Here is a 22,716-nt window from a genome sequence, read left to right as displayed (position 1 = left end):
CCCACAGTGGCCCTGGGAATTCAATGCAGGTCTCCTACATGGGTGTGGGGACCCAGCTACTAGAGCCGTCACTGCTGCCTGCCAGAAGGTGTATATTAACAGGAAGCTGGAATTGAGAGTAGAGCCAGGACTATAACTCAGGTATTCCAAAATAGGATCCTGGCATCCAGGCTGACAGTTTAACTCCTATGCCAAATGCCCACCCATATTCCTTGTTTATTCTAATGCAGTGTGGAATGTATGTCCAGTTTTATCTTTTTCCAGATAGACAGCACTTGTACCCACTGATCTAATATTTTGAGTCTGTTCTTGAACTTTAGTCTATTGATCTGTTTATTTAATCATATACCAGTGCCATAGTGTTGTTTTTTTGTTTTTGTTTTTGTTTTTGTTTTGTAAAGTAGGAGCGGGGCCCCCTGTGAGCAACGCTTTGGTTTCTTTTTTATTTATTTATTTTTTATTTATTTGACAGGTAGAGTTACAGACAGTGAGAGAGAGAGACAGAGAGAAAGGTCTTCCTTCCATTGGTTCACTCCCCAAATAGCTGCCACAGCTGGCACTACGCCGATCCGAAGCCAGGAGCCAGGTGCTTCCTCCTGGTCTCCCACGTGAGTGCAGGGGCCCAAGCACTTGGGCCATCCTCCATTGCCTTCCCGGGCCACAGCAGAGAGCTGGACTGGAAGAGGAGCAACCGGGACTAGAACTGGCGCCCATATGGGATGCCGGCACTGTAGGCAGAGGATTAACCAAGTGAACCACGGCACCAGCCCCATAGTGTTTAGTAATAGATGCCCAAGGTTTTCATTATTTTTTTTAATCAGAATTAGGTTAATTACAACAGTTACTGATCCTTCTAACTCACTACATCTCCTACCACCTATACCAGACAGAATACTTGTGTAATATGTGTGTGTCTAGGTTTCAGCATATAAAGTAGGTGCTCTTTGATCCTGTGTTATTGAAAAGAGTGTTGGGCCAGGAGTCCAGAAGCACAGAGTTTTTAGTACCACTTTGAAGCAAGTCACTTGCTTTCTTTGGACCCGTTTTCTCAGTGGTTAACAAGCAAAAGGAGTTGAACTTTTGATGATCTTTAGGTTTGTTTCTGAATCAGGTTAACGCTAACCTAGTAGGAGCACCCTGGTATGTGGTGTGAAGTTCAACTTACTTTTCATTCCCCAGTGTCTTGTCCTTTTGCCGTGTTCCTGAAATAAAATTTCTGTTCTGCATTCTGATTCTTTACTCTTTTCTCTCTATATTTTTTTCATTGCAGCATTTTTCTCTCCTACATTTCTTTTATTGGCTGCCACTGTTTGGCTACTCAAACACTTCCCACTGACCTCAGTTGGAAAAAAAAAAAAAAACACATGCAGTAAATGTGAATTATTTGTCTCCCTGGCAGAAAATTTCTTTTAAAAAACCAAAATCACAACAACAAATAAACAACAAAAACTCAGCTGCTTCCAGTAGTGCGTTCTTCTGATGTACAAAGCACAGAAAAAGAGAAGCTGCCTGTAGTGTTTGAGAAACGCAGACGCGACTGTGGCCAGGCCATCAACTCCTGTTTCATCTACACAAAGTTGGTATTTCCCTGTTTCCCAATGCCCGTCCTTTGAGAGGCCAGGAAAGAAGGTGGTGAAAAAGGAGTAAAAATGTGGGCAAAGTCTGTTAGGTAACTGTCTTACATGTAAAAGAAGGAGGGATTATGATGAGTTAAAGCATGTCAAACTTGACCAAATATAAACATTGTGTCTTATTTACTCTAACTAAAGTACTTAAAATTCAAAAGAATAATGGGGTTTTCAAACTTCTGAATGCTGCTAGGTAAATTAGCTGTGAAAGTACTAAATTAGAGAAGGACATGGAAGAAACTTTTTAATTTGGAACACAGAAGAGAACCAATATAATATGACCGTAAACATCATACTTAGGACAAGTAAAAAGTTCAAGGAAGAGTTTCTTCAATAAAGTCTTTTTTAAAAAATATTTTTAAGGTTTATTTATTTATTTGAAAGGTAGAGTTACAGAGAAGGAGGGAAGACAGTTATCATCCATCCACTGTTTCACTCCCCAGATGGCGGCACCTACTGAGGCTCCCACACGTGTTACAGGGGTCCACGCACTTGGGCCATCCTCTGCTGCTTTCCCAGGAGTATTAGCAGACAGCTGGAATGTAAGTGGAGTAGCCAGGACTTGAGCCAGCACTCATGGGATGCGGGCATTGTAGGCTGTTGTTTAACGTGCTGTGCCACAGTGCTGGCCCCTGCAAATAAAGTCTTAACGGTCAGTAAGGGATGGCTTAAAAGGTTTAAGGAGTCCTAAAGCCTGCTCATTTTTATTAAAAATGGTGCTTAGTCTCTTTGATACAAATGCTACAAGTGAATACTATGTTCTGAAAATCCCAGAACCACTGGAAGTGATCAAAGACCAAGCTACCAATGAGAATGCCACACATTTCTCTATAACAGACACTGTGCCCCTGCACTGAAAGTGAGGGTGATGAGGAAGAATACGTGCTTACTGGGCAGAGGAGCACGTCTGTACATCTGGTGGCATCCCCACAAGCAGAAATAGGCCAGTGACCACTGGCATCCTTCTCTTTGACGAAGGGTAGGCCTGCCTCTGATAATTTAGGTGTGTCAATTGTTGGCTAATAGATTAAACTTTGAAATTCCAAGTGAGAAAGGTGGTTTGAGGACGGCGCCGTGGCTCAATAGGCTAATCCTCCGCCTGCGGCGCCTGCACACCAGGTTCTAGTCCCGGTCGGGGCGCTGGATTCTGTCCCGGTTGTCCCTCTTCCAGGCCAGCTCTCTGCTGTGGCCAGGGAGTGCAGTGGAGGATGGCCCAAGTGCTTGGGTCCTGCACCCCATGGGAGACCAGGAGAAGCACCTGGCTCCTGCCTTCGGATAGGCGCGGTGTGCCAGCCACAGCACGCCGGCCGCGGCGGCCATTGGAGGGTGAACCAACGGCAAAAGGAAGACCTTTCTCTCTGTCTCTCTCTCTCTCTCACTGTCCACTCTGCCTGTCAAAAAAAAAAAAAAAGTGGTCTGAGAGTTTTAGGGACGGGAAGTATGAGCTTAGTGAAAAGTTGAGAATTGTCCATATTTTGAAATAGTATGTTTCTCCTGGGAAATAATCATCCACATCTGGAATGAAGCACTAGTTTCTTTCTTCTCTCTCATTTATAAGACCTTTTTATTTCAATGCTTAAGAATACTTTTCAAAGAGGCTAGTTTTAAAATTAGTGCTTCCCCAACATAATAAGGAACTGTTTACATTTTAGGGAGTGTGCTCATTTTATTTTCAAGGTAAATGGCCTCAACTTAACCCCTTAGTTTGCTTTTCTGTTTCCAATGAAAACAGAAAGAATATTGCTGTATTCTCAAACATGCAAATATGCCACCCCCACAAACTTGGATTATTTATTTAATACTTGAGGTGTTGATTTAAAATTTGGAGTATTTATTTAATTTCTTAATCCTCGCCATCCCAAACTTTGAAGTAGAAAAATAAAAATTTATTTATTCAAGGTAATTTTCTACACAGCTTTTCAGAAAAAAAGTCTATTGAGTAATTTTATGTAGAATCTTACTTCAAAATGGTTATTATTGGCGTATACCACTCACATCTGTAAAATGTACTGTCCTTTAGAGATACCATTTACTGTAACTAGTAAATAGGTCATTGTTAAATAACTCTTTGAAAAAAATGTTCCACCTGTGTACATGAGGCTTCCAGGTAGTTCCTGAACAAAAATCAAAATTTTCTGCTAGTTGCTATTTTATACAATTCATCACATAAAAGAAAAATAAAAGATGGAGTCATTTAAGAAGGGTGGACAATCAACTAAAAAGCACATTTTGTATTTATAACAGTTCCGCAGGTGGCAGTGGCAGGGATTCGTTAAGATCTTGAGCATAGTCAAGAGGAATCGAGAACTCTTGACATTGGACCTCACTGTTGCAATCTCCTTGACTTTTCACAAAATCTGCCGGTGGCAAGGGTAAGTTAGGTGAGTCTGGGGAAAGTGAAGATGTTTGATCTTCACAGGCTTGATTGAGACAGTCCAGAGATGGTAGGAGATTAGTAGAATCATTTGGAAGAGGAGAAGGAATTGTCATTGTGGGTGTGACAGAGTGGACATTCTCCTGTCCTTCCAAATCTTGAAGCGGAGGTGGCGGAGGCAGATCTGCATCATCTGACAAAGAAACGGCAGTGCCAATTGTTGACCCATCAGCGCTGTCCTCTGATGCACCATTTACTTGGTCTTTTGTTTTCTCTGTTTTGAGGCTGTTGGAATCCTCAATATTTTCATTTGATTCAAACAATTTAATTTCTAAATTGTCTGCTGAAAGTGTGCTCTTGCTTGGTTTCCAGGCTATAAGTGAGGCAATTGATGTACGTTTTGTGGGTACTTCGTTTTCTCTAATGTTATCCATACATAAGTCAGGTGTTTCCCCATCAGCAAATGGAGACCTACCTGCCCAGTTTTGATCATTTAAAACTGGCTTTCTCAAGCATTTCCATAGTACAATCATGATTATCACTATCATCATAAAAGTCAGAATTATACCAATTAATATGGCAGCTGTTGAATTAGAATTGGTCTTATGTGAGGTTTTTTTATTAGTGGTAGCATCGAAGGTGAATCCTGGTGTGATCCTCTGTGAATTTTTAACAGTTGATATTAGTCGTGTGGCTAGATCATGAGCAGTTGGTGGGACTGGTTTTGTGGACGAGATGTGGACAGGTGGTGATGCTTGCTGAGTGGAAGCAGAGGTAGATTGTATTGGTGATTGTCTAGCAGAAGTGAACTCTGATAGTGCTGTCTGTCCCGGGGAGGTATTGGCCACTGGTGGTATAGATTGTGTGATGGTGTTATAGGGAAGTGGTGGTCTGGTGGAACTTTGTACAGCAGGTTTTCCAGAAGAGGCAAGGGCAACTGGTATTGGTTCTCCAGCAGTGACTTTGGCCAGGGATCTTGGTTGCCCAGAAGAAAGGTTGTTGAATTGTGTTGGTAGAGTCAAAGGATTCCTTGATGTGTTTTGAGAATTGGCCAAGACATTGGGCATTGATGAGCTAAATATAGTAGGCTGTACCGGTTTCTCTGTTGTACTCGCCTCTATCCCTGAGGAAAATATATTATTGCTCAGGAGTCCACAAAACAAAATTGAGATGAAATATTTGGGATCCATTTCAGAATGTTTCCTCCTTACCAGTGCCTTTATACTGAAAGAAATAAGAAAAAAACCATTGAGGAATCATTTGGTGTCTGGTCATACTTGACTTTTCATTACAGTGCCTATCATAAGTAGGTTGGTACTTAACTAGTACCAATTATTCCTCATTTAGAGTTGACATACTGTAGGCTGGTATAAACTGCTCTTGAATATATTCCAGCTCACCGTAGAGCACTCTGACATCCTGGGCAATGATCTCTTAATTTTAGGCTCTGTGTGCTGGACCCATGTGCTCTCTCTGTTTCTTTCACTCTAGAATTACACAGATTCTGCTGCCTTGGCGAACACTAATGACCATCTGTTACTTAATCCAATGGTCTTTTCTCTCTCCTCTCTCTTTCCACCCCTGCTGCCCCAACCCACATTTGACACTGTTGACTGTTCTTGTACTAGTACTCCAGTAGCTTATTATAATAGTTTTCCTGTCATGTTACTTTCACTAGCATCTCTTTTTCTCCTGTCTTCTAAGTATGGATGCTCACTCCTCATCCTTATCTACTTTTCTTTATTCCTGATTCTGTAAGATTTTAGTTCTCACTTTTACACCATAATTCCCCAACCTGTATACCCACCTAAATCTCCTTTGTTCTGATTCTGTTTGTAGCGATTTCTTAGTAGACATTTCCTTGTATATACCCCATTATCAGCAGATTGAATATGTTTAAAACAGAATCATCTTTACCTCATAAAGGACTTCTCTCCCGGCTTCTCTGTGCTTGTTAGTGGTACCACCACCGAGAGTCTGCTGTAGTATTAATCTGCAGAATCTTCAGTGTCTGACACCGCTTCCTAGAGGCAGCATCTCATATTTCTAAAGCACTCCAGTCATCTCAGGGTCCTAGGCTCGGAATCCTGGGCTGCTCTCTTAATCCCATCAAGTCAATCCTATCCAGTTCATCAAGGAGTCCTGAGGTAGCTTTCTTTCATGTATTGTTTAATACCATATTTTGGGTGAACCATGTTCTGGGTTTAGAGAGTTATATATTTTTATATGTATGTATATATTGCCTTCAGGTGTTCCAGATTCCCATGACAGAAACATAGAGGTAGAAAATAGTTAACAATACTGTGATCAGGTTTTTTCCATAAAGATCTCAGGAGATGCACAGAAGAAGTAACTTAGTCTGGGAAGGCTTCAGGGAAGGTTTCTCTGAGAAGTAAAGCTTGAACTGAATCTTAAAAGGTCTATAAGAACAATTAAGCAAATAAATATTCCAGTGATGAGAAACAACATATGAGTAGGAAAATAAAGCACATGAGTGAGTTTGGAGGTCTGAATGTGATAGATGCTAAAACTTGAAGAGTTCCGGGCAAGTTCTACTTCTGCAACCATCTAACTGTCTCCCCTGTCCTCATTTGCCTTGCCTCTAAGTGAGGAGTTATACTAAATATACTTGTTTGGTACACCAGCACACACACGAGGATAATTTTCTTAACATTAGGGAAAGGAAAATCTCAGAGTATTAGATGTTAGTTTTATGATTAGTAACTATAGTTTTTCTATGATTAATAGGCTTAGCTAAGAGAGATTTGATGTTCTATTGCAAAGTACAATAAGAAGTTTTGAACATAAATTGACTTTTCAGCATATTTGAGTTTTCATTCACTTATTTCTCTTAGTACACGGTGATGATCAATAAGAGTATTTAAAAGGACATCAGATTTCTTCCCACAACCCCATATTGTCTTTTTTTAGTTTTCACTCTCATACATCCAGCCTAAACTTAAAATGGTTCTTTGAACCCTCCTGTAAACCTCTGATGAGTTAATCTTGAAAACAAGCTTGATCAGGTTGTCACTTCCCCACTGCTGTTGAAATTTCTCAGCTGGGGCTGTCTTCTGGCTTGAGTTAAGCAGGCCAGACTCAAATCTCAGGGCTGAAACTTCTCACCCAATCCTGGGCGCTTTTCCCAGTGACAGCTTTCTATAAACCACACGCTTCAGCTCCTAAACAGACACTTTTATTTATGCTCTTTTTTGCCCTCATAGGGTGTTTTTTTCCTATACCTCACCCTTCCCCCTTCTGACTGCGTATCTGAACCTGTCTTCATTTTTCAGGTGTCAGTTTAAATTCCCTTTTTGAACCAAGTTGTCTGATAAAGTGCAGCTACCCACTGAATCCTCATGCTTCTTACTGTTTTTATGACTCTTTGGATAATTCTTCAAGTATTGACCTCACTCACACTGCTGCTCTCTCAAATAATTGTGTTTATGTTTTACTACTTGGATGTTCATATTATCCTTGTATTATTGCTACCCTCTCAAACGAGATAATAAAGATCCTTGATGGAGGCAGAAAGAAATGAAAGAAAAATACTTGTCTGGAACGTACTCTGTGTTGTAGTGTCTCAGGTATTCTACATGCTTCATTTCATTTAACCTTTAAGTGACTGTATGAGAGTGCAGCAGTTTTCTCAATGTGACATTGCCATCGGTTGGTTGAGAATTTGTTAGCTGAGACTGATTCCAAAGCTGGTGCTCTTTCTCCCACCCTGCACTGCCTCATGTTGTTAAATTTTGCTTTCTCTATAGCATAGTGCATTCAGTGTTAGGAGCTCAGCAAACATTTAACTGGGTCAGGCTGTTTGTTTCCTTTCTGTTTACTTTTTATTGGTACTTCTGCCAGAGTATAAGCACGGAAGGTAAAATCTAAGTCAATAAATTCTGCTTTTTATTCTTTGTACAAAAGATTTAAAAGTGAAGGAAAATGAAACTTTTGGAGGTTTGAGTCCTGCCATGGGTTATTTTGTACTTCCTACCAGATGTTCTTAAAGATGACCCAAAATCTTATTCTTCAGAGTTTCATTTTTTAAAATGTTTTCAAAAGCACTATGTGAAGCAACAGAAAATATAGGCCATGAATTATCTTCAGCCAAAAATGTTTTCTCTTTTGTGACTTTGCTTAAAATAAAGAAACCATATGGTTCCTCTTTTCAGTTAGCTGAAAAATGCATTAGACAAGGAAAGAGCCCCAGTGAGAACATAATTACTTATAAGCCCAGTTTAGTTTGTAAGATCAGTTTTGATAGGTTCATAACTTCTTATGTCAGTAGGAAGTTGGTAGAACCTTCAGTGAGTGAGATTTTCACCTGTCACTTAAGGGTTACTGTAACATTGAAACTAACCTCATCTCTGATCTACCACTCTGTCGCACTTGCCAGTTAGCGACTTACCTGTCTGGAATCTGCCCCATCAGAATACGAGAATCTGTGTTAGAGTCCTAACACAGCAGTTCAGAAAAGTGTGGGAAAGGAGGAATGAGACTTAATAGAAGAATAAATCAGGGCTACAATTGTGAGAAAATGGGTTTTTGTCTGGAAGTTGTGAGGCTAGTGTTAGTACCAGTGTGGAAAATTATTTAACATACAGAATACGTAAGTGGTATGTGCCTGAAGTACAATATTGCTTCCCCAGGGAAAGAAGGTAATAAGAAAGAAGAATATGGGACAGAGTAATAAAAAGGACAAGGAAATTTAGAATAACATGAAATGAAAAAATAATGCAAAGACATAAAAAATAGTTCAGAAAAGAAAAGTAAACATTATAGGAAGCCATAACTTTATGTAAAAGGGGAAGATCAATGAGTAGAGAAGGTATTGAAAAGATGAAAAGTTAATAAACAGGTAAAGGAAGTAGAGTTACATATTTAGTAAGAAATTAGAAGATTAAAGTGGGTAAAATGAAGAATTTGGGGGAAAAGATTGAAGTGGATCAAAGAGGCAGCCACCGAATGCTGCTTCCTGTTACTGGCCTGTGTTTGTGGGTGCAGAGAACCTGCACAGAGGGCTCTGTTTCCAAGATGGAGGACTCAGATGAAGCACCCTCTCAGCCTCGCATGTCTTTCATTTCATGCTTTCCAGCCTGCTGTAAGGGTACTTAAAATCCTCTCTCTCTCTCTTTCTCTCTCTCTCTCTCTTTTCCTGGCTATAATTCAATATATGCCTACTAGTTAATGTGACAAACCTCTGCACATTATATGTAGAATTTGTCTAGAAATCTCTTAGTCTGCTGTTCAGGCAAATCTGAAGTGTACTAACTTTGCTATGGCAGTATTTCCTCATTATTTGAGGCTGGCACTTTGAGGTTTAAATCTGTGATGCTGATCCTTTGCTTTTCCAAAAAAAATTTTTTTAAATAAAAATATAAACTGTTTTGAACTAAGCATTTTAAAGGCAATTGAAGTGAAGCATGAGTGTCCATGTTTTAGACATGTTCTCACAATGATGCTGACAGGTGGGCATTTGGTACAATGTAAGTTACACCACTACCTGAGATGCCCACATTCCATGTTAGAGTGCCTGGGTTTGAGGCCCCGCCCTGCTGTCCATTCCAGCTTCATGCTGATGTAAACCTTGAGAGACAGCAGCTGATGGCTCAGGTAGTTGGATCCTCGGCTTTAGCCTAGCCAAGCCTTAATTGGTGTAGACATTTGGGAATAGTGACCCACTGGATTGGAGATCTCTGTTTCTAACTCTATCTCTCCACCTCTCAAGCATGCAAAATAAATAAATATAATGTTCAAAATAAAACTGGTGCTACTAAGTTGGCTATGCTAAGAAATATAGGGAATCAGAAATTTAGAGACAAAAAGGCAAGTGCAGATAGCACATCAAAAAAATCTGTGTTCTACTTCTTTGCTATAATAAAAAATTTAGTAGTGATATTATCTCCAACTAATGATGTTCGACCTCAAAACAGAAAACTGTAGTTGTATGTCATGAAGAAGAACCAAAATTGACTTTGAACTATAATAGGAAATATTTGATGGCTGTCTGTTAGTAGTACCTTCATCAAATGCTCAGATGAACTTGGTGGTGGTGTTCCCTTCTTACAGTTAAGGAAACTGAAACAGAGAAGTAGGGTAACTTGGCAAAATGTCACAGCTCTTGAGTTGTGGCACTAATATAGAAAACATGCCAGTCTTGTGTCCTTGACTTCTATTATCTATCACTAAATAGGCTGCACAGCCTTTCATAACAAAATTATGACATAGAAAAGCTTTGTGAAGAAAGGAGATGTCAACTGGGAACAGAAATGGAAGTAACTTTAGGAGGTGGGCTTACATAAAAGGTAGGAAAAGAAATATCACAGAACCCACTGTAGTCCTGTGCGTCTATGAAAACAGTTGTGGGAGTTTTAAATGGTTAGCCTATAAGACACCATACTTAATAAGTTTACTTAAAATTTAGTGGTGATTTTAAAAGATTGAACATTGAAAGGCATCAGATTTATGTTTAGCATATTCAAACTAAGTAGAATTATGTGGAAATTACTTCAAAAATAGCTGATTTTCTCTTATAGAAGTCCATTCTAGATTTCTTCCAAGTATAATAGAAGTTTTTAAATTTAAGATTTTTATCTCTTTTTTTTTTTGATAAGACATGTCTATATATTTTAAAAGGGTTAGACCCAAGCTTAAAGTTTAGTAGTGCCTATGTTTGAAGTATTGAAATAGGAAATTACTCACTGCAAATTCATTCCTTGAAATTACAGGTCTACACAAATTGTTGGCAGTTTTTATTTAGAGGATCAATTTACTTTATAATTGCCTCCTTAAAGAATACGCATCTTTTAAGCATGTTAACAATTTTCTATTCTGTGAATTTTTTTTTTCATTTATCTTACACTATGTACTGAAAGCTCAGGTACTAATATGTGAAATAGCCATGGGCATTTGGGCAAGCAGTTAAATCACCAGTTGAGAACCTCTGCATCCCATATTGGAGTACAAGAGTTGGTTACCTGACACTAACTCCTGACTCCAGCTTGCTGCTAATGCTCACCCGGGAAGCAGCGTAAGTAAATGGGTTCCGACCTCCATGTGGGAGACCTAGGTTGAGTTTCCAGCTCCTGGCGCCTGGTCTGTGTCTCTGCTGTGCATACTTAAGGAGTGAACTAGTAAATGGGAATGTCCTATCTTTCTCTCTGTTCATCTGCCTCTCAAGTAATTTTTTAATTTATTTTAAAGATTAATTTATTTATAAGACAGTTGGAGACAGAGAGATCATCCATCTGCTGTTTCACTCCCCAAATGGCTGCAACAGCCAGAACTGTGCTGATCTGAAGCTAGCAGCCAGGAGCTTCTTCCGAGTCTCCCATGTGAATGCAGGGACCCAAGGACTTGGGCCATCTACTACTGCTTTCCCAGGCACATTAGCAAGCAGCTGGATCTGAAGTGGAGCAACCAGGACTCCAACTGGTGTCCATTTGGCGTGCCGACATTGCAGACAGTGCCTTTACCCACCATACCACAGCACCAGCCCCTCAAATAAATTTTTTTAAAAATATGTCTGATCTGATGGGAGTCCTGGAAGAAGTTCCTGGTCCTGGCTTCTGGCTTCAGCCTGGCACAGCCTCTGCCATTGCAACCATCTGGGGAGTGAACTAGCAAATGGAAGATCGATCTCTCTCTCTCTCTCTCTTTCTAAATCTGACTTTCAAATAAGGAAGTAAATAAATTTTTAAAAAGTGTGATGCAAACATGTGGATGATGTGAATATATGTCTACATATAACATTTTTGTCTTAGTTTTAAAAATGTTACAACGTTTTTACATTGTCATTAATTAAATAAAAAATTTTGTTTGTATATAAAAATAAACTCTGTATAATAATCATTGGGTACTACATTTAATTTCTATTTAAATTGAGTGGAGGTAAAGGTGACCATTATAAGAAAGATGACTATGGAAAGTAAAAGTAACTAAAAAATGAAAATAATTTGTCTATGCATTATATTACATATAGGAAAATTTTATCAAAAACAAATTAGAATTTTTAATAATTAGTGTTTTGAAGGCTACCTATGGAATCTAGTTTCATTTCTTACTCTTTATCTACCATGGCTATAGTTTATTTGTTTTCATTACAAAACTAAGGTCAACAAACAATATGATTGAATAAACTTAAAAGGGCATATACTATTCAGACTTCGGTAAAATCTTTCTTAAGGCAAGCTCAACACTGAATATGTTTTTATCCCATACAGCAAAATGAGAAAAATCTGTCATAGACATCTATAGGCTTCCAGTGTTGAAGTTAAGTTTAGGGCACTAACGACTTTTTAGTTTTTAAAACAAATTTTATATAAAGCAAAGATCAAACCAAATTACCTGTCTGAAATTTGTCTTACCTGAGCTGTTAACTTCTTTTGCAGGATCTAAATTCTTGTTCTAGCTGGACATTTTGGTGATTTGGCTAAGAAAGCAAAAGGGGTGGTTCAATTCAGATTAAAAATGGCCCTCCAGCAAACTAAACTCTTTTCTGTAGAAAAAGAGGAAGTTTATCAATAGCTGATTCCGGAAGTGCAAAAAGCCACAAAATGACTAAGAAAAGTACTGCTTTAACAGAACTTACTTTGAAACACAACTTGGAGCTGTATGATTTGAGTGCTGTTAATTAATGTTTATAAATAATGTACTTTTGTATTTTAAATATTCAGAATGAAGCCCTAAAGAGAAAATTATGTGGTCTAGGGAAAAGCTGCTAGTTGGGCTATTACCCATAGTGAGATTTCTTTTTGCAAGAAGTGAACGCTGGGTTCTGTTTGCTTCTGTGACTTTAGGCAAGTCACTGTGTTTAAGTCACCATTTCCTCTTTTGAAGGAATATTTCCCTTATTGGGTTATTATGAGGATTAGATAACATAACAAGTATAAATTTGTACACATAGTAGGTAACTGATAATGTTAGTGTTATTTCCTCATTCGTGATACAGGGTTTAAAATATAATGAAATTATTTTGACCAAATACTTAATGATATTTTTAGTTCAAGTCTATAATTTGGTTACTCCCAAAGTATGTCTTAGTGGAAAATTAAATAAATTTGAAATCATTTTTAAAATAAGTTACCTAAGCAAAGTGTACTTACTGAAAAGAGTGAGTCAGTCTGATAAAAATTTCTTTGGACAAATTGCCTTCTAGCCTCTTTCTTCATCAAAAAATCAAGGTCATAATTCGTTATTTAAAAGTTTATTATGGGCTGGCGCCGCGGCTCAATAGGAATCCTCCGCCTGCGGCGCCAGCACACCGGGTTCTAGTCCCGGTCGGGGCGCTGGATTCTGTCCCGGTTGCCCCTCTTCCAGGCCAGCTCTCTGCTGTGGCCCAGGAGTACAGTGGAGGATGGTCCAAGTGCTTGGGCCCCGTACCCCATGGGAGACCAGGAGAAGCACCTGGCTCCTGGCTTCAGATCAGTGCGGTGCGCTGGCAGTGGTGGCCATTGGAGGGTGAACCAACAGCAAAGGAAGACCTTTCTCTCTGTCTCTCTCTCTCACTGTCCACTCTGCCTGTCAAAAATAAAAAAGTAAAAAAAAAAAAAAAAGTTTATTATGGGGTGAAATAAATGCCACATGCCTTACCTGATGTCTCTGATAGTAGATAGTAAGTCTTAGATAGTAACTGTTAACCTGTGTGCTGCTGTCACCTGGTCATTGCAAAGGAGCACAGAGTGCACGGTGCTGATAACCGGGTACAAAAAGAATGGCAGAGGAGAATCAAAATGCTATATGTAGGGTTTTTTTTTTTTTTTAAGATTTTTTTTTTAATTTATTTGAAAAGCAGAGTTAGAGAGACAATGAGAGATCTTCATCTGCTGGTTCAGTCCCTGGATGGCCACAACACCTGGGGCTGGGCCAGGCAGAAGCCAGGTACCAGGAGCTTCATCTGGGTCTCCTATGTGGGGGAAGGGGCCCAGGTACTTGAGCCATCTTCCACTGCTTTTCCTAGGCCATTAGCAGGGAGCTGGATTGGAAGTGGAGCAGCTGGGACATGAACTGGAGCTCACATGGGATTCTGGCGTCTCAGGCTGTGACTTTACCTGCTACACCACAGTGGCAGCCCCTGCATGAAGCTTTTGATTTGTTATTTTTAAATCCCTGATTTAAGCTTGTGAACCATAATACTCAGGGGTAGAAAATATGTTTTTCTATAGTTTTTCAGTTTGAAACTCAAAACTATCTTACCTAGCATCTTTAAATATCTATCAGGTGTGGAGAGGAACCACTGCTGTTTGTGCATGAACTGCCATGGGATGGTATCATTCTGAGATCTTGTGTTGAATAACAGGAAAGTGAGTGATGACTTTGAAATATTCCTGAAGTACATAATAGCTTTCTGTTGGTAAGAAAATGTTTGACCAGTGTATTGAATAGTTGGTTTCTTATTTTTACAAAGATATTATTTTATTTGCATTTTTTAACAAGTAATTCTGACTCTTGATTAAAGGGGGGCTTTGTGTTATCACTGTGTTTTGGTACACAGTCTAAAAACCTGAATTTGTACAAGTAAGCTCTACCTAGTTTCATTTCTTATCTGGGCCATTTCATCTTTTAAACAATAACCTGATGTGACATGATTGGCATGAATAATCTCATGCTTTCTTTTTTCTTTACCTGCAGTAATATGATTATGATTTGTTGCCTTAGGAATCAGTTATTTTTCAAATTGGTAATAAATTGGCAGTAAAATTGATGCTTTTTTTTCCCCCTCTCATTTTAAGATATAACCTAGGTGTATGGGGCCATGGAACTTGTAAGAAGTGGATTTTATGACCAAACTCAGTATCACCTAGGGAGTTGCATAAAAATCGCCACTACCTGGAGCCTTACCCTGTTCCAGTTGAATCAGATGGAGGATGTGGGAATTGGGCATTGATGTTTTTGAAAACTCTTTAGGTGATTCTGCCATGCAGCTGTGATGAGAATCACTGGTATTGGGGGAAAAATATGTAAAATATTTTCTCTCTAAAATTTTTAAGTAAACATTTTATTTCTACTTTTCTACCAAAAAAAATAGATGCACACAAACACACACACACATTCTTATCTGTTAGCTCACTCCCCCAGATGCCCACAATGGCCCAGGGTGGCCCAGAGGCTGGGCCTTCCTGTGCCAGTAGAAGTCTGGAGCCATGAGTTGGGAACTCAATCCAAGTCAGAACCCATTTAGTTGAACCATCACCAATACCTGGAGCTCACCCTATTCCAGTTGAAGTTGAGTTAGATGGAGGATGTAGGAATATATGAAATCTATCCCCCGCCTTTTAAATAAACGTGTCTTTTCCCATTTTCCCTCTTAAATTTTTTTTTTTAATGAAGGACAGAGATGGCAGGAGCTTCTGTCTGCTGTTTATTTCCCAGGCTCTCACAATGGGGAGTGCGGGAATTAAGCATAGCATGAAGCTGGCGTCAGAAGCCGGGAAAGGAACTCAGGTACTCTGATATGAGACAGGAGCATCTTAACCAACATCTTAACTGGCAAGCTAAACACCCGACTCTAGAAGCTTTTCTTAAATAGTACCCAAGACAAATGTCAGTAAGAGATGAGACTTCTTAAAATGCAGCCTGATCTTTAATTTATATGTCCTCATTTGGTTTCAGTAGATATTTGAAAAGCCTCTCAAACCAGTCTTGTAATATGTTTAATTGAGGAGGAAAGTCCTGACTCAAATATAAGTCATTTTTTTTTTTTACTTGAAACTAATTTCCTTAAAGGTTAAAGAATTGCTTGAAGTGCCCTCTTTCCAGACTTGAACAAAAATGCACACAAACATACATACACACACTCTTTTCCTTTGCTCTTGTCAAACTGGATAGGAAGCATTAAAATTGGTCATTTATTAGGCTACTTGGCATCTTGAATTCCAGTTATTAATCAATCTTTGGATACTTTTTGTGATGCACCAGTAAGCACTATTTATAGCGAAGATGAAGGTTCCTCTTGCACAGGCAGCTATACTTGACATTTACTTTTAATAACTTTCTGCTGGGGCTGTAAGGCTCGTCTGTTTTAGTGGTGCTCCATGTCTTACTGGTCTTTACAGCGTGTCCTCTGAGATAAAGTGAATGCAAATGTACATGGTCACAATTTTATTTTGAATTTTAATTTATTATACAAAATTTAAATATTAATATTTAATATTTGTAATGAAAACCACTTCTGTGTACCATATGTAAAGATGAAAGCATGTTGCCTGAAATTAACTGAGTTGATAAATGAGCTGGTATGGATTCTGCCACATCCAGCCAAGAAGATACCATTACATTATATAGCAAAACTCAGCATTAGGAATATGATTTCTGTTAGATGTTAAAGCATCTCCTTGGCTCTAAGGACACACTAAAACTCTTCAAAGTTTAATTCCTTTCAGACAAAGATCATTTAAGTACCAGTGCTGACTAGGGAATATTCACTTCATTACAGCTTGCTGTTTTTTATTAGTTTTCTACTAAAATCTTATCTTTAAAATCTTCATCAAAATCCCTGGTTGTTTTATTATTTTCTTTTTAAAATACTCAGTGTCAAACAGAAATATACAATTGGAGCAATTAAGTAAGCAGGCATACATCTCTTTATGCCTATTTGATGCCAGATTCCATGTGCAATATGCGATCATAGACCAGCACTGTGACATTAACTTCCAAATCTGTTGCTCCATACCCTTTCTCAGTGCTACTTTATGTTTCTCTTCACTACACCGTCCGTTGGTTAGTAAGTTTTTCAGTTCCCTCTTCATCTTTTCTGTCTCTTGTGGCTGTGAGCATTCCAGTAGATTGCATCATTAGGTTGGGCCCTGTGAGCTGTTTTGCTCTTTTCCAAGTGTCTGATTCAGCAAGCCATAGGCCACTGCTTGCCAGAAAATCGCCATTGCTTCTGGGCTGGCGCTTGCCTACTTGTTTTGATCGCTTCAGAGATGAGACTTTGTTTGCCAGAACCACAGTTGACAGAAATAGAAGGGTACAGATTAGGAAAAGCACTGCAATTATAATCACGCAAATCAGCATAGCCGTGTTGCTGTTGTTTCCCTCACAGACATCCTTTTTGAAAATTTCACCAGGACTTTTGCTCGTGTTTTCAGTGCTCTGTGCATTGTTCCTGACGACAGGGGTGGAGAGGGTGAGCTCCTGTTCAGATTTAGGGGTTAAAGACACACTGTGAGATGATGTTGCTGTGACAAGCGTATTTGTAGAATTCTCTTTGTAATCTGCTTCGGGTGTTACAGGGTTTGTGCCAGTGTTTTCATAGTGGTTTCTGCCCCTGTTGTTTTGACTAATAGAAGCCCAGGCAGTAGTATTAGCCCAAAGATGGGTATAGTTTGCTTGTGTTCCAGGAAACAAAGAACAAACAGTTGTCATCAGGAAAGCAAGATGCAGGTAATGTGCTCCTGTGTGTCCCATGTCCAGAGCGTACAGGTAACCTGTTGGGGGAGCAGTATAATCTGTTAATTTGTGACAGAAAAATAATGATTTCTAGTTTTGTTGACTGTTTTTAAAAGACAGTCAAGATGATAAAAGTGAGCTGCAGCTTCCTATCGAACGTCTACCACCAGATTCTGTTTCCACTGTTTTTTCCTGTTGTTCTTAGATTATATATAAAGAAGCATTTTCATTCTGTTACACTTCTAGATATTAGAAATTGTCATCACAGATAACTGTTAATCGTTTTAAACTGAATACTTTGACTTTTCAGTTTTCTCCCTGTTAAGCCTGCTACAGACTTCAGCTTTGAGTCATGTACTTCTGCTTTTACTTTTTGATTCCGCTTTTTTAAAAAAAAAATATTTGGGGATCATTTTTGCAGAACTCCCCACCCTGCAACTAACATGTCACCCTCTTCAGAGTGAGAAGAAATGTGCCCTTGAAAGTTTGGATTCATGTATGGAAAGAAAATGCAAGGTGTTTTTTTTTTTTTTTCTGTTTGTTTCTTTTTAATGGGGAGAGAGAGGAAATTTGATAGCAGCCAAAAGAAAACTAATTTCAGATAGGAATTGAAGATGTTCTTGTCTCTTTTTTGATGTTTATTTTGAAGCTTAGAACAAAACTGGCGCTTAGAGGTACGTTCCTGATGTCTGTGACAGCAGTTTTCTAGTGTAGTTCCCTCTGCTCACCTGTTGCCCCTCACTGACTGGTTTTCTGGAAGTGCAGGCAAACTTGTTTTCTCAACCTAAAAATCTGGCACAGTAAAGAAAAAGATGCAGATTTCTTCTGACTAATCTTGGAAGTTCAGCAGAAGTTATTGGCCTTTTAAAATTGCCATTTATGCATAACATTCTTTTTCTGATGTTTATGATTCTGAAAAATTGTGCAACAAAAGAGGAATAGAGCATCAGGATCTTCAGGATTTAAAATGAAATGGCGGATAGTAAGTATCTCCATATACAGTTGAAAAGGCGAGATTCATTTGGGGCTCTGAGCTTTCTGGAAGCCAGTATAAAAAAGAGGCAAGTTCTCCTAATTCTTGTTATCTACTGTTGGATTAAAAATTTCAGTAGAACTGGGATGTCTATTCCAGATACCACTAACTTAGCATGGAGAACTTATCACCGTTGTTGAAGTATCTCTTCTGTAGTAGCATGCCAAGATAATTTTATTGTTAACATTTATTTGAGGGCACTTAACAGCAAAAATGTATAGACATCCTTCTCAAACTTGAAGGTGCAAAGAAGTCTTTTTTTCAGATGTGGATTTTCATTCCACAGTTCTGGGATGGGCCTGACAGTCTGTATTTCTAACCCATTCTCCAACAACACCGACGCCAGTGCCAAGCGTACATTGAGATCAGTTTGATAAGCATTAGTTTTTGTGTCATTGCGTAGCATCTGTATGCTATTGCAATATAGAAATTGAGTATAATGAATGTGATATATTAGTTACACAAACAAAAACAGCATATAATGGACAGTGCTAATTGGAAACTCACCTCTGTAATTATATTTCATATTTATATTTCATATGCCCCCATAATAGCAGAGAGGGAAAAGCCTTTATTAAATGTTCTAGGAATAACATTACTTTTTGGATTGTGACCTTTAATAGTTAAAGATACAGTACACTGACTTTTGTATTACAGTGTTCAGCCACAATTTTTGAGTTGAATGACATAAATCTGTGACTATTTTATGATTCTTTGACTAAAAAAAATACTGTAAGTTGGACTAGCCAATAATTGTGATCCTTTTAACTAGACTTCTGTTTTAGGTGCTGAAATGACTTAAAGTGGGCTATTCTTGTCACATGCATTCATTCACTATGTAGTACGCATCGTAGGGTTCGTACACTTTCTGACAGTGCTTACCGCGGGCCAGATAATAGGCCCGCTGTTGATTGTCTTCAGCCAGATGGACTGCCATGCCCAAACAAACAATTGTTGACAAAATGAGATTTTCTCTTACCCCTACAAATGCCCGAGAATTGATGACTGTGTCTATATCTCTAATTTATGCCATGAATACCAAGATTGTGGTGAGTTTCCTTTTTCTTTGATCATTTTCAATAACATTTATAATACCTAAGCATTAGTAATGAGGAATTCATTTTTAAACTTTTTTACATAACAAATGAAACCTTTCAGTTCACTTGGGAAGTCCAAACTCTGATCCATCCTAATCCTAATTTAAATTCCATGTTTGATGGTCTTTCCATTTCTAACTTAAATTTTACATAATAGGGCAGACAAAAATAACAGCATACATTTTCAGTCACTCATGAATGTATTTTGTTAGTGAGATTCTTCCACACTCCAAAAGTACTTCCTTGAATACGAATCTGTACAAAGTTAGAAGTGAAAAGGCAGAAGAAAAGCCATATATATGACCTACCTTACAAAATGCTTGGTCAAAATCTGATTATAATATGATTTTAGTAAAACCACTTCTTTTCTTGTCTTCTTTTCTTATTTAAAGCAGAATAGACTTGAATATGAACCTTAAAGTAAATCTGCAGTAAGAAAAGGATATGTCGAGCTACTTTCCACTTTTAAAACCAAACCACAGATGACACATTTCCTTTCCACTGCAACTAAAGCACATGTCACAGGAAAAAAAAAAAAAAAAGAAAGAAAAAAACTCCCAACTAGTCTAGTTGGCCTCTGGCATGACAGGCGGCTTTGTTGAGCAAATCCCCGCCTCCAGAGCAGGGAGGGTTTTCCACTTACTGCCTTTTAACTTTGTGCTCATCACATATGCCTGCTGTAAGTTCTGGATGATACATTAGTATTATTCAAAAGCAGTAAAATGTCATTTTCCCTACAGCTTTAAAAATCTCTAAAAATTTTATTTGCACAGAACATACTAATTTGAAAATGAGATTTGGAGTCATTGGGTTATTTGTCAGCTAATAGAGGGAAACACATAACTGATATCTTAAATTATGGAATAGCAACAATTTGAGGAAAGATCTAGTAAACATATGGAACTTCTGTTTGATGCTTCTGTGTAATGTAATGTGGATACATACACACCTCAAATGTCCTGTCATCACCCGAAATACAACAGGTCTAAAAGGGGCTCTCTTTTATCCTCCACAAATGGCTGCCACTCATGATCACCTTGTTCCACGGCAGTATTCCTTGTGGTCTCAGAGGTCTGGAATAGAGCAGGTCTTTTCAGTTCAGGTCCTTCCTTTTAGTCCTCATTAGACTTGGATCATGTTGGTCCTACTTTGAGATTCTTGGATTCGTTTTTTCTTTCCTATTTTAACTGTCAGTGTGTTATTTTGGATACTTAATAAGTCATACCAAGACATTACCCCTTTTTACTAGCCCTCATTCTTTTGTGTATCTTCTATATACATCACTTTGTTGGATCATATCACCCCTTTCTTTAAAAAAAAATATGTTGGGGCCAACACTGTGGCACAGCAAGTAAAGCTGCCACCTGCAATGCCAGAATTCCCTGTGGGTGCCGGTTCCCGTCCAAGCTGCTCCACTTCCAATCCAGCTCCCTGCTAATGCGCCTGGGAAAGCAGTAGAAGATGGCCCAAGTACTTGTGGCCCTGTACCCTATAGGAGACACGGAAGAAGCTCCTGGCTCCTGGCTTCAGATTGGCCCAGCTGCAGTCACTGTAGTCATCTGGGGAGTGAACCAGATGATGGAAGATCTTTTTCTCTCTCTCTCTGCCTCTGCCTCTCTCTAACTGTGCCTTTCAAATACATACATACATACATACATAAATCTTTTTAAAAAAGTTGAACAACTCTTTAATAATTACAAGAGTGATTTAGAAATGTTTGTGCACATAAAGACCAGATTAGAATGTTCTTTAGGGGGCCGGCACTGTGGCGTAGCAGGTAAAGCTGCCACCTACAGAGCCAGCATTCCATATGGGTGCTGGTTCGAGTCCCGACTGATCCAGCTCTCTGCTATGGTCTGGGAAAGCAGTAGAAGATGGCCCAAGGCCTTGGGCTCCAGCTGTTGCAGCCATTTGGGGAGTGAACCAGCTGATGGAAGACACCTCTCTCTCTCTTTGCCTCTCCTCTCTGTCTCTGCCTCTCCTCTCTTTCTGTGTAACTCTGACTTTCGAATAAATTAATCTTTTTTTTTTTAAAAAAAAAAGGATGTTCTTTACAAATGAGAAAATTGCCAGGTCCCACAACAAGCACTCATATTTACAAGGTCTGGTTGGGACCAGGAAACTGCATCTTTTCTAAGCATCATAGTTGATTCTGATGCCAGTAGTTCACAGAACGTACTCTGAGAAATACTGCAACTCTAGGAAAAAAGCTAAGCCCTGGTTTTAGCCTTATAGTTTGGCTAATATGCATTTGTTTCCCCCACTTTACTACTTCTACATGAATCCTCCATTCCAGCCAGCCAGCTCCCACACATCTAACCATGTTTCTGTTCTGCTTTCCCTCCGTCTAAGGCCTGCCCCCTCGTTCTCCTGTTGAGTTCTAGATTCCTCCTTCCTGGGTCAGCACTGTGTCTTCTCTGAGAGGACTTGAAAACTTTTGTGGAAAAATAGAGTTAAGAGATAAGTTTATTTTGATACAGAACAGTTTTGAAAACTATGCGTACTTTTTGCGTAGTATATTTTCATGAACTTGAAAATCTTTGGTATGCAGTTTGTGTTGCTCTTTCCCTCTTTTAAACTTAATAGCAGTATTTTCTCTGTAGTTTCTTTGATGAGAGATTATGTCCCACCTATATCTTATACCTTGAAATGTTTTAAAGTTGCTTAGCTTAAATTTTTTATCTTGCTTTCTCTCAAAAATATTAGAAACTCTACGAGAAGACACTTTTCTTAGCCTAGTTAGTGGTACCAGAGTCATTAGGTATAGATGATATCAGGCCCAGGGTCCAGCATTGTAGCACAATGAGTTAAGCTGCCACTTGAAATACCGACATCCTACATCAAAGCACCAGTTTGAGACCCAGCTGCTCTGTTTCTGATCCAGCTTCCTGCTAATGTGTCTGGGGAGTCAGTGGAAGATGGCCCCTACCCCACCCATAAGGGTGGCCAGGATGGAGTTCCTGGCTCATGTCTTCAGCCTAATGCATAATCAAAACACGGCATTTATTTACCTACACAGGTGAATAGTGCAAGGGTAAATTTGATCTCAGGGGAGACTTTATCTAGGGTTCATGATACATGAGCAGGACGCTGGTTTCTCTCTTCATTTCTCAGCCTCTTCTCTTCCAGTTTTGGGCAGGCTTCTCCTTCATAGCCCAAGATCTGAGGAGGCATCTCCAAGGGCTGTGTATTCCC

General features: G+C 39.0%; 3 protein-coding genes across 11 annotated transcripts in view; 1 reads left to right on the top strand and 2 right to left on the bottom strand.

The window, feature by feature from the left end:
- Nucleotides 1-22,716, top strand: part of NF1 (neurofibromin 1) — a 303,335-nt gene that overhangs the window by 227,861 nt on the left and 52,758 nt on the right. The gene's annotated exons all lie outside the window — the stretch shown is intronic.
- On the bottom strand, nt 1,968-12,607 carry EVI2B (ecotropic viral integration site 2B). Of its 2 annotated transcripts, none has more exons than XM_002718938.6 (2): nt 12,369-12,607; nt 1,968-5,226 (listed from the first exon to the last, which is right to left on the bottom strand). In XM_002718938.6, the coding sequence occupies exon 2, from the start codon at nt 5,190-5,192 to the stop codon at nt 3,864-3,866; it is 1,329 nt and encodes a 442-aa protein (XP_002718984.1). In that variant the 5' UTR covers nt 5,193-5,226; nt 12,369-12,607; the 3' UTR covers nt 1,968-3,863. The 2 variants fall into 2 exon arrangements, with proteins under 2 accessions (XP_002718984.1, XP_051681408.1); XM_051825448.3 differs by lacking the exon at nt 12,369-12,607 and adding an exon at nt 5,920-6,051.
- Nucleotides 16,087-19,968, bottom strand: EVI2A (ecotropic viral integration site 2A). Its single transcript, XM_008271051.5, has 2 exons — nt 19,830-19,968; nt 16,087-17,429 (listed from the first exon to the last, which is right to left on the bottom strand). The coding sequence occupies exon 2, from the start codon at nt 17,407-17,409 to the stop codon at nt 16,705-16,707; it is 705 nt and encodes a 234-aa protein (XP_008269273.1). The 5' UTR covers nt 17,410-17,429; nt 19,830-19,968; the 3' UTR covers nt 16,087-16,704.

This window comes from Oryctolagus cuniculus, chromosome 17 (genome assembly GCF_051225735.1).
Source record: "Oryctolagus cuniculus isolate XC-2025 breed Fujian yellow rabbit chromosome 17, ASM5122573v1, whole genome shotgun sequence".
Classification (NCBI taxonomy): domain Eukaryota; kingdom Metazoa; phylum Chordata; class Mammalia; order Lagomorpha; family Leporidae; genus Oryctolagus; species Oryctolagus cuniculus.
This window is presented reverse-complemented; position numbering and strand designations above follow the sequence as displayed.

Coding starts and splice junctions, on each gene's coding strand:
- EVI2A (XM_008271051.5), bottom strand. CDS start 17,409: ATGGGACACACAGGAGCACATTACCTGCATCTTGCTTTCCTGATGACA.